Genomic DNA, 13,869 nt, shown 5'->3' on the forward strand with positions numbered 1-13,869 from the left:
GCTTTTGATACATGTTTCCAAATTCACACTTCTAATACAATGAATACCTGATTCACCAAAACCTCAGTACCATTGGAATTGCTATCATTATTTTTGCCAATTTGATATGGAAAATAACATTTTGTTATTAATCTAATATGCATTTTTAGATGACTGGTGAGATTTCCTATTTTTGTATATTTAATTATTTGTTCACCTTCCTGGTTTTTCAATCTTGATTGTTAATTTTACTATCATTTGTTAAGCATATCTCATAACATGAGATCTTATTCTAAGAACCCAGAAAAAAATAAGCATCTAGAAAGGATAGTTCAGATTATTTATTGCCAAACAAAACTTTGCTTTGAAAATATGGTGAGTTTTTAGGGAAAAAAATAAAGCAGATTCTTGGACTTATCAGTTAGAGGCTTATATTCAGAGAGTTGTAATTGGACCCAAGAACCTGATTTACCTTCCAGATGTCTCTACAATGCCTGGTCATGGATCCACTAGACAAGAAAATCCCCTAGGCATCCACCAATTCTCAAAGTCGCTGATTAGCTGTGCTTACATAAAATAAAAACAACCTCATTGTATTCCAGAGGTTCTTAAGACAGATACTCTTTTCCATTAAAGAGTCCATTTCCAGTGAAAGCTTTCATGCAACTTTCTGTAAATTTTATCTTTTTCAGAAAACACTCCCCAACACCAAATGCATATCAAATTTCTTTGACATTTGGTGGATAGTTTGCAGAGTAACACACCAGATTTAAGCTTTATTTGAGTTTTGCTTTCAGATGCCAAAGCATTCACGTGGTAACTAAACTTCCTGTTTAGACAGAGAAGATTCAGTAGTAAAGGCATCCAAGAAAATAAATTGTGGTCAGCACCTAGAATAGTGCCCTTCATATAATAAGTACTCAAAGACATTTATTGAATACATGATGTTGAATGAATGCTTTTGGAGATACAATTTGAAGCAAAGATATGAAGTTGTATTTAATCAACATAGTTTCAGATTCTATCCCTGGGCAACCTTTTTTTTCCCTTTCAAGCCCTCCCTATCTTTGTCTTTCTTCTTTTCCACCCTCTCCCCACACCACTAGAAAGAAGCGCTGTGTGTACTGCACTGCTTCAACCTAATAATAAATAAAGTAATAGAGAATAGGGTTTTCTACAAGAAACAAGACGTCAAGTATGCTTTAAAATATAGCAGTCTTTTCATCCTGCAATCGAGAAAGTTCTGTAATCAATTCATAAATTTGTATTATAGATATATCTTGCAGGCCATCATCACCTCCAAAGATGCAGCTCGTGCTGACTTGACGATACCAGATATTTATCAACCAATAAGAATTCCATAAAGAAAATGGAAAGTACGCTTCTGTTTTAATGGAGAATGAGGGCTCATCAATGCAACTGCTGTTAACACAAACAGGAACAGGAAATGTGTTATGTGTGAGCCACATAATATTTCTTTGTGTAGTCTTTCTTTTCTACTGTGTAGTTAGATCTGACAATGGTCTGTTTATATTCGGAAACAAAGGTGGTTTGTACTCACATATGGAATTAAAAAAAAATAGAAAGGTAGAGAAGCAGCAAAATATTTTTTTGTGTCCTGTCAATTTGCCTCTGAAACCATTGACCTTAAGTGCCTAGATAAAGCTAAATTGTTCCTCTGAAGGTTCAATGCAAGATGCCTTATTAAGTAAACTCAATTTCTTTGTCATAGAAATAAAAGGATTTTAACAGTTTTCAATAAAGCTCTGGTTTGAATTCAGAGGAAATCCTAGTCTATGGTCGATTCTGCTCACTTAAATATATCCTATAGTGCAATCCTTATAACCCTTCCTTTAATTTCTAAATAATTGCCAAAAGATGCAAATATTCAAAGAATAAAATATATTATTTTGAGATTTTTTTTCCAGAGAATAGTTAAGTGTCTGGATTTTAGATGAGAATATAAGACAATTATAGAGGAAATACAAAGCTAAGACACCTGTGATCCAGTACTCACTGTGAGTTAAGAAACTTTATAGGTTCATGTCTAAAAATGAGCTGATTAAAGTTGAAAAAATGTTTCAAAAATGATAACTGAGATGTGTGCATATGGAAGTATGAGCTCCTATAATTTAATTTTCTATGGCTCTAAATTTTCATGTGGGCCTATTTCATAGGATCATTTGAATGTAACAGTTTCTGTTAAAAAAATATGTTACATTTTGCTAAGTAATTTGACATACACATTGTGATAGAACTGGTCAGCATGGCTGTAATTAAGAAAGCAAAACATCATGTGTTCAATATTGCATTCATTCACAGGTAAATTTTTAAATGCTTGGCGCTATCGTATATCCTGCAATAAGGCATTAAATAATGATATGGTGTTTATTATTAAATTCACATTTAGATGAATTTACATAGGACTTTAAGAAATTTTCTGAGTTAAGATTAAATTTTTTGAGGGACCACAGAGTTTAATGATCCTAAGATTAGCTTAAATTACTATATAAAATTTGTTTGGATTACTTTTCTAATACTGAAAAATTCTAGCATCTGATTGACAGATCTATATACCGAATGTCCAATTTGCAGCATTGCTTCTCTGGAGCCAAGTGAGGGACCTTTATCAAAGTGACATGTTTGACACTCTGCTGTCTATACAGAAGTGCTGTTCTTCATCCACCCTTGCTGGAATATGAACTTGGAAGATTTTGTGTAAGTTCATCCTATAGCTCTCACTAGCAGCATGTTTTACATGTGACACATTATGTAGGCTCCTTGTGGGCAGTAAACTGTCTTCTCACGACATCCTGGAGGCCCAGATGTCACGCAAAGGGCACTCACCCTTTTGGAAAAGGTCACTATTTTCCACAATATGAAAATGTTAGAGTATGCATAGGACATGGATGCTTTCACCATCCACAGGATTTTTCTTAATTAATCCTATTTTAAAAGGCCATTGCTAGATACTTCAGAGTACCAATAACCTCATGTATTTTGTAAGTAGATCTTTAGTTTTCATTTTTAGATATTTCCCAGCACAAGTTAGATAAGTAGGAGGTAGAATAACCTGCTTTCCTCTCAATGTACAACCCCAAATTTGAGAATCTATATACACACCCAAAAGTAGAAAAATGATCATGGTGAACGTGTTAGCAATAATGACATAAGAAATGACAAAAGAGTGCATTAAAATATGCTGAGCAATTTTCTATACAAAAAAGTAATGCACACAGTAAAAAGGAGCAGAAATATCCAAATAATTTGAGAGAAGAAAAGTCCTTAGACCTTGAAAAATGTCAAGCAAATATTTAAGCGTCATCAGAAAAGTTACAGAATTAAGAATGTTTTCTTTTAAATATTTGTTTTGAAGCTTACAATTAGGGTTACTTTCACATCTCAGTATATACTTTCTGTGATTCGTTAACCTTCAAAAATGAGCAAGGGGTTTGTTAAGATATTGGTTAAGTAGCTTTCTACGGAAGGTCAATAACCACCATAGCCAAATTTGGAAGATATTGGACATTGCAAGGGAAAAATAACTACATTTCCTTACTTGGCTAGGAAGGGCACTTCCATATCTTGTACTATAATCTCAAATTTTCTATGCTTCTTGTTTCTATTGGTTTGAGAGTTACACACGTTATATATTCTCTGTCACATAATAGCAACAAAGGAGCTACCTGAAAGTTCAAATTCTGCTGTTCTATTTTTATTCATCTGGTGAAACACATGCATGAATAGAAGTAATAGATGATGTTAAAACATCTAGAGGACAGTACTGTTGCTTATCCCTGCATGGCTGCTGACATTTCACAAAGCAAAATTTCTTACTGGACTTCCTGCTTCTCCTCCTCAGTGGTGTGTACCCTACAAAATCTTAGGTCAAAGCTAGAGTTACTCCAATGAAACATTAGATTAATGACTGATTAACAAATACTAATATTTATGGTTGCAAATTATTTTTAAAGATTGTCTTCCTGGACATGGAAGCAACCTAAATGTCCATTGAGATATGAATGGATAAAGAAGATGTGGTACATATATACAATGGAATATTACTTAGTCATAAAAAAGAACAAAATAATGCCATTTGCATTAACAGCAACATGGATGCATGTTGCATTGCAGCAACATGGATGGACCTTGAGATTGTCATACTGAGTGAAGTAAGTCAGACAGAGAAAGACCAATATACGTTACTTAAATGTGGAATCTAAAAAAAATGGTACAAACAAACTTATTTACAAAATGGAAATAGAGTCACAGATGTAGAAAACAAACTTATGGTTACCAAGGGGGAAAGGGGAGGGATAAATTGGGAGATTGGGATTGACATATACACACTACTATATATAAAATAGATAACTAATAAGGACCTACTATATAGCACAGGGAACTCTACTCAATACTCTGTAATGACCTGTATGGGAAAATAATCTAAAAAAAAGAGGATATATGTACATGTATAACTGATGCACTTTGCTGTACAGCAGAAACTAATACAACATGGTAAATCAACTATACTCCAATAAAAATTAATTTTAAAAAAAGATCGTCTTGTGAGAGAATCAGTCTTTCTTATGTAATATGAAGAACTTTGAGTCTTACTGTCTCAGCAAGATGCTATGATTCATGATAAGTATAGATGAAATATTCATCTCTAATTAGATGCCCATCTGGCTGTGTTTACTCTGTTTTTGGAAAACAATGAAAGCTTGTTAAATACATTTTAAACATACCTGAGAGATTTGATGGCCCTGTTGTTGGCATAAGTGTCTAATACATTGAATATATTGGTCAATTCTGGTACTACTCTCAAATCACTCACTACCCTCCATTCACACCAGCCTCCTGTTCTGAATACTCTCCAAGTTTGTGCTTTTGATCTTGTTCTCCCTGCCTAGAACGCACCTGCTTCTGTTTATCATGGGATGCTCTCCTAAGCCTTCTAGTTACAATGCATGTGTCATTCTTTACAAGACAAAATGCCTCTGACCTTGCTGAAAGTAGCTGACCCCCCCATTTATAATACCATTTCACTCCCTTTATCCTACCTTATACACTCTAATAGTATCATATCTTTATCAGTGTTTACTCTTATTTTCTGTTACTCCCCCAGATAATATGTAATCTCCATAAAGGAAGGGGTAGTATCTGTCTTGTTGTTTATCACTTCATCTCCATCACCCTTTACAGAAGCTGGCATGTAATAGAAATTCCTTATTACTTACTGAACGATTATGCACACTGAAATAACTTCAAATGATGCAAATTTATTAATCAAAATGATACACTGAAATACTGAGTTGTAAATCTGAAACAGTTATTTTATTTAAATAGATTTTTTCAATCATTTCAGGGACTATATATTAAAAAAACAAAGCAAGAGACTGGTTTAATAATTTAAATGATGGAGGGAACAATGATTAAGTAGTCATGCTACTGTGTACATTTCTTTTGGATCAATTAAGAATAAGGAAAATTAAAGAGATTATTTCTCCACTGTTCATTCTTTCTTTATGAGGAGCTGAGCTTCTGACGTATACAATTTCCTTCAGCTCTCTGATGGTTTCAGGAAAACTCACTGATTTTCAAGTTGTTCAACTTTTTCTTGTATTAGACAGAAGTGATGACTTCTAAGCTCTTTACATGTTGGAGCTGAAACTGGAAGTCCATACATTCCTTAAGAGTCACCCCCATACAGCTCAATAACAAAAAAACAAACAACCCAATCCAAAAATAGGCAGAAGACTTAAATAGACATTTCTCCAAAGAAGATATACAGACTGCCAACAAACACATGAAAGAATGCTCAACATCATTAATCATTAGAGAAATGCAAATCAAAACTACAATGAGATATCATCTCACACCAGTCAGAATGGTCATCATCAAAAAATCTAGAAACAATAAATGCTGGAGAGGGTGTGGAGAAAAGGGAACAGTCTTGCACTGCTGGTGGGAATGTGAATTGGTACAGCCACTATGGAGAACATTATGGAGGTTCCTTAAAAAACTACAAATAGAACTACCATATGACCCAGCAATCCCACTCCTGGGCATATACCCTGAGAAAACCATAATTCAAGAAGAATCATGTACGAAAATGCTCATTGCAGCTCTATTTACAGTAACCAGGAGATGGAAGCAGCCTAAGTGTCCATCATTGGATGAATGGGTAAAGATGTGGCACATATATACAATGGAATATTACTCATCCATAAAAATAAACAAAATTGAGCTATTTGTAATGAGGTGGATGGAAATAGAGTCTGTCATACAGAGTGAAGTAAGTCAGAAAGAGAAAGACAAATACCATATGCTAACACATATATATGGAATTTAAGAAAAAAAATGTCATGAAGAACCTTGGGATAAGACAGGAATAAAGACACAGACCTACTAGAGAATGGACTTGAGGATATGGGGGGGGGAAGGGTAAGCTGTGACAAAGCGAGAGAGAGGCATGGACATATATACACTACCAAACGTAAGGTAGATAGTGGGAAGCAGCCGCATAGCAGAGGGAGATCAGCTAGGTGCTTTTTGACCGCCTGGAGGGGTGGAATAGGGAGGGTGGCAGGGAGGGAGACACAAGAGGGAAGAAATATGGGAATATATGTATATGTATAACTGAGTCACTTTGTTATAAAGCAGAAACCAACACACCATTGTAAAGCAATTATACTCCTATAAAGATGTAAAAAAAAAAAGAGTCACCCCCAATGGTTTCACCTTTTCTAATTTTTAGAAAATGTTCCAGTGGAGAAGAAAGAAACTACTCTCTATATTGAGAAGTGATTATTCAGAATTAAGCTTTGAGTAAAAACTCAGATTCCAAAATCTCAGCTCAAAATATCTGAACAATCTGCTAGACTAACCCTACATTTTTTTCCTTATGTGTGCTGCTTTAAAGCCTAACCTAATTATCATTCAAGTGTAAATATTTAATTTTCTTCAGTCTATCTTAGGCAAGATAAGGAAAAGATGATTCTGTCTGATTTTGAACTCCAGGGACAATGCTTCGTGATTGGTTATGATGGAGACCTAAAGTGCTCTCTTGATTGGAGTTCATTAAAGAAGGACAATATATTATTTGAGTTCATGGTTTGACAGAAGGAAGGCAGTCCTCTGATATCCAGTTTAAAGACAATTATACCCAGAGGGTTAATCACAATCAACACATTGGTGCTTAAATATTAATAAAAGATTTTTAATTTTTTGAGGAAAAAAGAGCTTAAATACCTATCCTCCACTTATTTTAGCCAGAGGAAATATATCTATGAAGCTATAAGTCAATAAATATCAGCTAATATCAATATATTGATCTGGAATTAGTTGGCTAAGGTAAACAAAATTTTGTTCTGTAATCACAATGTAGTTTACTAGAGAAACATATGCTTTAAGAAAACTTGGAAATAAATCTCAGATCAGTAATTTACCATCTGTATGATCTGGGCTAAATTAGGAACAATTATCACTACCTTGCCAGATATTAAAGTAATTAAATTAATTAAATAAGAAACATGACCCACAGCTGGCAACACAAAATTATCACATGTGGGCTAATGTATAACTATCAGCAAGTCCTATCTAGTCATGGAATATTGGATGTAAAATTTCCCTTAATTATCCAGCTCTTAGAATTTTGACCTATGGGGAGATGAGAAGTGAATATTTGTCTCCACTCACACAGAATAAACTCCAAATGGAAAAAAAAATACAACATGTAGAATTTCTCATCAGTACTATCCTAAATCTAAATACCACTTTCCCTAGATTTCACTACCATTTGACCCAAAATATAATTTATTTAAACTCAGATCCACAAACCTTTACAGAAAGTCTAGTCATATATTGACCAAAAGGAACCTTCAAAGAGTTCAAATTCTGGAGAAGAGTTCAGAAATACAAATGAAATGAAAAATTAAGCATGACATTGATGTAAGAATAGACAAATAGTGAATAGAACAGAATAAAGGGTCTAGATATTGACACACCCATATATAGATACTTGATTTATGTACCAAGGGCATTGAACTGCAGTAGAAAATGGAGCACGTTTTTAGGAGATGGTGCTGGATCAACTGCAATTTTGGCCCCTAGGACACACACACACTCACACACACACACACACACACAAACACACACACACAAACACACATGAATTTCACATTGATGGTATATTTAAATGTTGAAAGGAAAACAAAAAACATTTTCTAAAGTTATCATGTAGTATCTTCATTAATTTTCTTAATAAGGACAAAAAAGTACTAACCATAAATAAAAGATTGATAAATTGGACTAACTTAAAGTAAGGAACTTGTACCAGTCTAAAGGCATGATTAAGTGAAAAGGCAGGCAGTGATATGGGAGAAGATATTAAATATATATATCTCCAACAAAGACCTAATATATGGACTACATAAAAGACTCTTAGCATCCTAAAAACAGACAACCAACTAAAACCATGAGCTAAGGACCTGAATATCTACTACACACACACACACATACACACACATACACACAAATAATATTCAAATGGCCAGACGCATTTTAAAAATGTTCTCAACCTGATGAATCAACAGAGAAATTCAAAATAAAACTAATATTGGTTATAACTACATACTCACTGGAATGGCTAAGCTTAAAAGAACTAACAATTATAAATATGGATGAGGATGTAAAGCAACTGGAATTCTTATGCTTTTGAGAGTAGAAACCAATATTGGTATAGCTACAAGGCATAACTTTGTCATGGGATAAAATAAAGCTGAGCAGGCACGTTTCATACAATTTGTCAACTTTACTCCTAAATATATTACCCAATAGAAATATCTCCATTTGTATATCAAAAGATATGTACAAGAATAAAAGAGCATTTTATACATTATTTCTAACAGATCCAAGCTTGAAACAGCCTTTCTGACCAACAACGGCAGAATGAATAAATACCTTTTGCTGTTTCGGTACCTTGAATATTATACATAAAGGAAAATAGACTACTGGTATGTTTAATAGCGTGCAAGAATCACACAAACACAATATTTAATAAAGAATCCCAAGACAAATTGGTAGATACTATATAATTTCATTTTAAAGTTCAAAAACAGGCAAAACTAATATATGGGTTAGAGGTCAGAATAAAGGCTACATCTGTGAAGTAACGATTTGTGTACAAATTCATATGTATATCACATTTCAACTAAAATCTCATTTAAAATTATTTTAAAAAATAATCAGTCCAACAAGATCAGCAATAGAAATATGTCTGAGATAAAAGGAAAGCTAAGTCAAGGTGTGATTTACTCATTAGCGTAAGGGGCAAGGAGAGGGCCTGGGAAAAGCTTCGAAAAATAAAGGGTACAGATGTCACAAACTCAAAATATCTAGGAGAGCCAGGCAAGTAAGGCAAAATAATGAACTAAGTTGGGTTTTGAAACAGTAGCGTGAACATAGTGATAAGAGAAACCAACATTCAGCTTCCATGTCAGAAGATCCATAAGGAGAGATGGGTTCCGAGAACCAGAGGTACATGCCTTCTCTAAAGGGAACAACCACTAGTTAACATCTAGAGAACATTGTCTTTCTTGCACACTGACAAAGTTTCTAAATATTACAGTTCCTCAAAAAGGTGAACATTCATACCTTTACACTTTAGTTTTATTTTATTTATTAAAATTCTGTTTGCTCATAAAGCCGCACTTTTTTTGGTTTTGTTTGTTTATTTATTTATTTTTGGCTATGCCCCACGGCATGCAGGATCTTAGTTCCCTGACCAGGGATTGAACCTGCACCCCCTGCATTGGAAGCACGGAGTCTTAACCACTGGACCACAAGGGAAGTCCCTTACTTTATTTTTTGAAATACATACCCTTACACATTTTATGTTGAATGAGGAAAAAAATTGTACCTTTAATACAGATATGTCCCATAGTATGTGACTTCTGGTAAATACTGAGAGAGTTCAAGTTTGTCTTATGCACCTGTGTATCTCTTGTGCCTGGCACAGGATGGCTTGGGATGTAGTAAGTAAGTAATAAAACTTTTACTGAATAAATTAACAGTTTAATAAAGTTGGGCTGTGTTTTTAAAAGTGACTATGAGTCTTCAGGGTAGATAGATCAGAATTTCATCCTGGTCTTGATGATGACATGCAAAAGTGTGGATGCTTATAAGAAGCAGCATGTTTAGGGAACTACATGTAAGTAGAATCATAGGAGCTTAGAATTTGCAATACTGAGAAGATGAAGCCAAAGAAGTGGGAGGGAGAAAGACAATGAAGAAAAAAACTCAGATGTCATGATAAGGGGTCTGTATGTTCATTTTATAGGAATAGATCATAAGAAGCCATCAAAGACTTAAGCAAGAGTGAAATATGGGGGGCTTCCCTGGTGGCGCAGTGGTTGGGAGTCCGCCTGCCGATGCAGGGGACGCGGGTTCGTGCCCCGGTCCGGGAAGATCCCACATGCCGCGGAGCGGCTGGGCCCGTGAGCCATGGCCACTGAGCCTGCGCGTCCGGAGCCTGTGCTCCGCAACGGGAGAGGCCACTACAGTGAGAGGCCCACGTACCGCAAAAAAAAAAAAAAAAAAAAGAGTGAAATATGATTCAGAAAGGACATTCTGGTCAAAGTATGTTCACTGGAAGAGAAAGATAAGGAAATCATTCCTAATCTTACCTTTTCAATATAACTTCCACCAAGGACTTTTTGGGTCTCTTAAGTATGTAGGATCAGAGATATCAGAGATCTATAAATCAGCTTGAGGATTAAACCATCAAGCTATTCCCCTACTGTGAAATAAAAACATATGGTTGAGTGTACCATGTCCTAGTTACTTCTGCAGGGAGTTGAGGTTGGCCATGTGTGCGTTAAAATAAAATAATGAAAGACAAACTGAAGAACCAGATTCTTAGTTCTGACTTAAACTCATTTATTACAACCCAAACCAAATAAATTCTTCCCACACCTAAGCGACATTGAATAGCATTCTAAACCAAATAATTTTATGGCAAGGAGAGATGGAAAAAAAGATAAAAATGTGAAAGGAACAGCTTGCATTAGGTCAGGCACAGGAAAATCAAGAAAAAGCAGTCACTACATACTAGGAAAGAAGAAGCAAAAGTCCATGGAGTTTAAATTTTTGTCTTGGATCTTCAGCGTGATTATTAGCTGGAATAAGGAAGTTACAGGCCTCCCCAGGCAGAGCAAGATGGATGGCAAGTACTAAACACATGTGTCAGAGGCTGGCATCCACTGAAGAGAGGATGCAGAGGTCTGAGACTGTTGGACACAATGCCGAAAGAATTATCCCAAAGGAGAGGAAGGGTAGGGTGAACAAGAAGATGATATGAAACGAGGGCAAATGTGGAGTAATTGGAGACATGAAGCAAATATAGAGAGTCTCTATTGGGAAGTAGAGGAGGGAAAATCAAGTGTTTGGATAATTCTCTGTGGTCAAAAGAGAGTTATTGACATTTTTGAGTAAGAGTCATATGATGAAATTAATTTTAGGAGTATTAACTCTAAACACAGTATTCAAGCTAAAGAGAAGACACTAGAGATAAGAGTCAAGATGGCAGTAAGAAATGTATGTATTCACCAAAGGGGAACACAACCCAACTTGAGTGATGACGGCAATAATAGAAAGGGTAAATGTATGAAAAGACAATTTCAGTGGATCAAGTGAGAAAAGCATTACAGTGGGTAATGCTGTGGGTATGAGGACCACCAGGCAAATAACCCAAGAGGCGGCATCCATAAGTGAGGAGTCTCTGGGGTTGGCAGCTGCTAGACACATAGCTCAGAGGTCTATAGCATACTGGGAAGCAGGATCCAGAGATGCAAGAAGAAGCAGGAAGAAAACTGGTGCCTTGGCAGGGTCTGGGCACATAGCAACTAGAGGAAGGGCAGCTGGAAGTTTCACAGTTGCTGGGCTCACAGCTGGCCGGCTGGCAGCTGGTAGGTTCACTGCAGGTCTCTTGGCCGTTGTTCAGGAGCCAGGTATGGTCTTGACAGCTGCTGGGCAAGCAGAGAACATCCCCACCGCTCACATTCGTAGAGCAGAGGGCAATGGAGGAGGGAGAAGGAACATGACAGGCATTTCTAAGGAATCTCAAGCTGTAGTTTCCAGAGCAGTCGTTGTGCCCAGGCACAGTAAGATTTCAAGAGCAGGCAGCGGTTGATTTGAAAGAAGTGAGGTTTCAAGTTTCTCATTCGGCTTGCTCCCTGAAATACCCACAGAAGGTGGTGATTCTGTACAGACTCTCTTCCTCCTTGTTGCCTGAGATGGCATCAGAACTCTATTATAGCCCAAGAAGTGGTGTCACCACCTCCCATAACACTGGGTGCTCCTTGCAATGCCTTCCATCGATTAAGTATATCTATAAAGCAGTGTGACGGAATTGTAATAGTACCTCTGCTTCTTAAATTATCCAACCTAAACAGGTATTTTAAAGGTCATTTACTTATTTTAACTATAACCGCCACTACATAAACATTCTTAGAATTTGTCTCTTGAAATTGACTTGAATAGTGGTAACGAACTTCTTTAAAACAATGGCAAATTATCTCTCTTTGAGGGGGAATTCTATGCTTTTTGGAAATTGCCAAAGGTAAAAAACTTGAAAGCAATTATGTCGTAAAAGAATGAAAAATCCTATAACCTATACGATTTGGGGCAGAGAGAGTCTAAAAATAGTATACTATATTGGTCTTCCCTGGTGGCGCAGTGGTTGAGAGTCCGCCTGCCGATGCAGGGGACATGGGTTCGTGTCCCGGTCCGGGAAGATCCCACATGTCGCGTAGCGGCTGGGCCCGTGAGCCATGGCCGCTGAGCCTGCGCGTCCGGAGCCTGTGCTCCGCAACGGGAGAGGCCACAGCAGTGAGAGGCCAGCGTACCGCAAAAAATAAATAAATAAATAAAAATAGTATACTATAGAAAATTTCAATGTGCCGAAATTTGTGCTTTGCTCTATTTTAGAATCCTGGTGGAAAGTGACTCCCCAGTGAAATATCTTTTTTAAAAAGTCCTGCTCATTTTATTCATTTCAATAAATAAATTAAGTCAAGTTGAAAGTTTGATTTATGTGTATTCTTAATATAAATAAATAAATTGGGCTCAGTTTAAATTATGGATCTTACTGCAAACAGAAGCAAATAAGTAAAACCCCTTTAAAAAAATGATACAACATGACATTTTTCATAGTTATTATAGGCTTATCATTTCATGGTTACTCATGTTCCAACTGAAAACTAATGTTCTTGGTTAAAAAAAAATTAAAACAATGATTAAGACATAGAAATGGATTTGGTTTTGCTTTTTACATTGATTCTGATGGCAGTTTCCAAAGAGGAACATTTAAACTGCTGTACATGGGCAATAGCATCAAAATAACTGTAGAGTTTTCCTAAGTATGAATACTTTGAAGGTTATTTGGGGATATATTTTCTGGTAAAACTTTGTTTAAACGATGAATGATTGTGTTTAGCCTCAACCATCCCACTGTATTTTTCATATACCAACATATCTAGTGGTTTCAAGGGCTATTTAAAAAAAAAAATTATCTACTGGATCTAAGTTCCAATTCCCCTTAGCTAAAAATTCAATGTAAATCACAGCACTTTCTTTTATTTTTATGTTCAGTGAATATGCTTATTAATTCTCCCTCTGTCCTGGAGTAGAATCTGTGAAATAGATTGATTTCTCTGCGAGCCAATACAGGACTATTTTACTGCCAGGGAGAGAAATAGGAAAAGAAAATGATTTAGCCTCTGAGGTTCTGTGCTAACATGTTGAAATTATCTCAGTATTTTAGGTCAGAGAACATTACCCTTTGACGATTTGTACCTGATGTGTTTGAGGAGTCCCCCCTCACTCCTCTCC

At 35.9% G+C, this 13,869-nt stretch overlaps 1 protein-coding gene across 1 annotated transcript; it reads right to left on the bottom strand.

Annotated features, from left to right (window-relative positions):
• Positions 1 to 11,170: 11,170 nt before the first annotated feature.
• On the bottom strand, positions 11,171 to 12,148 carry LOC101274722 (keratin-associated protein 26-1-like; the record flags this gene model as incomplete). The annotated part of the gene is made up of 2 exons (XM_004264640.1): positions 11,171 to 11,388; positions 11,686 to 12,148. Coding segments are annotated over 2 exons (681 nt in total), but the record flags the coding sequence as incomplete, so codon positions are not given.
• Between the last annotated feature and the right edge of the window lie 1,721 nt (positions 12,149 to 13,869).

Source organism: Orcinus orca, chromosome 5 (genome assembly GCF_937001465.1).
Source record: "Orcinus orca chromosome 5, mOrcOrc1.1, whole genome shotgun sequence".
In the NCBI taxonomy this organism is placed as follows: Eukaryota; Metazoa; Chordata; class Mammalia; order Artiodactyla; family Delphinidae; genus Orcinus; species Orcinus orca.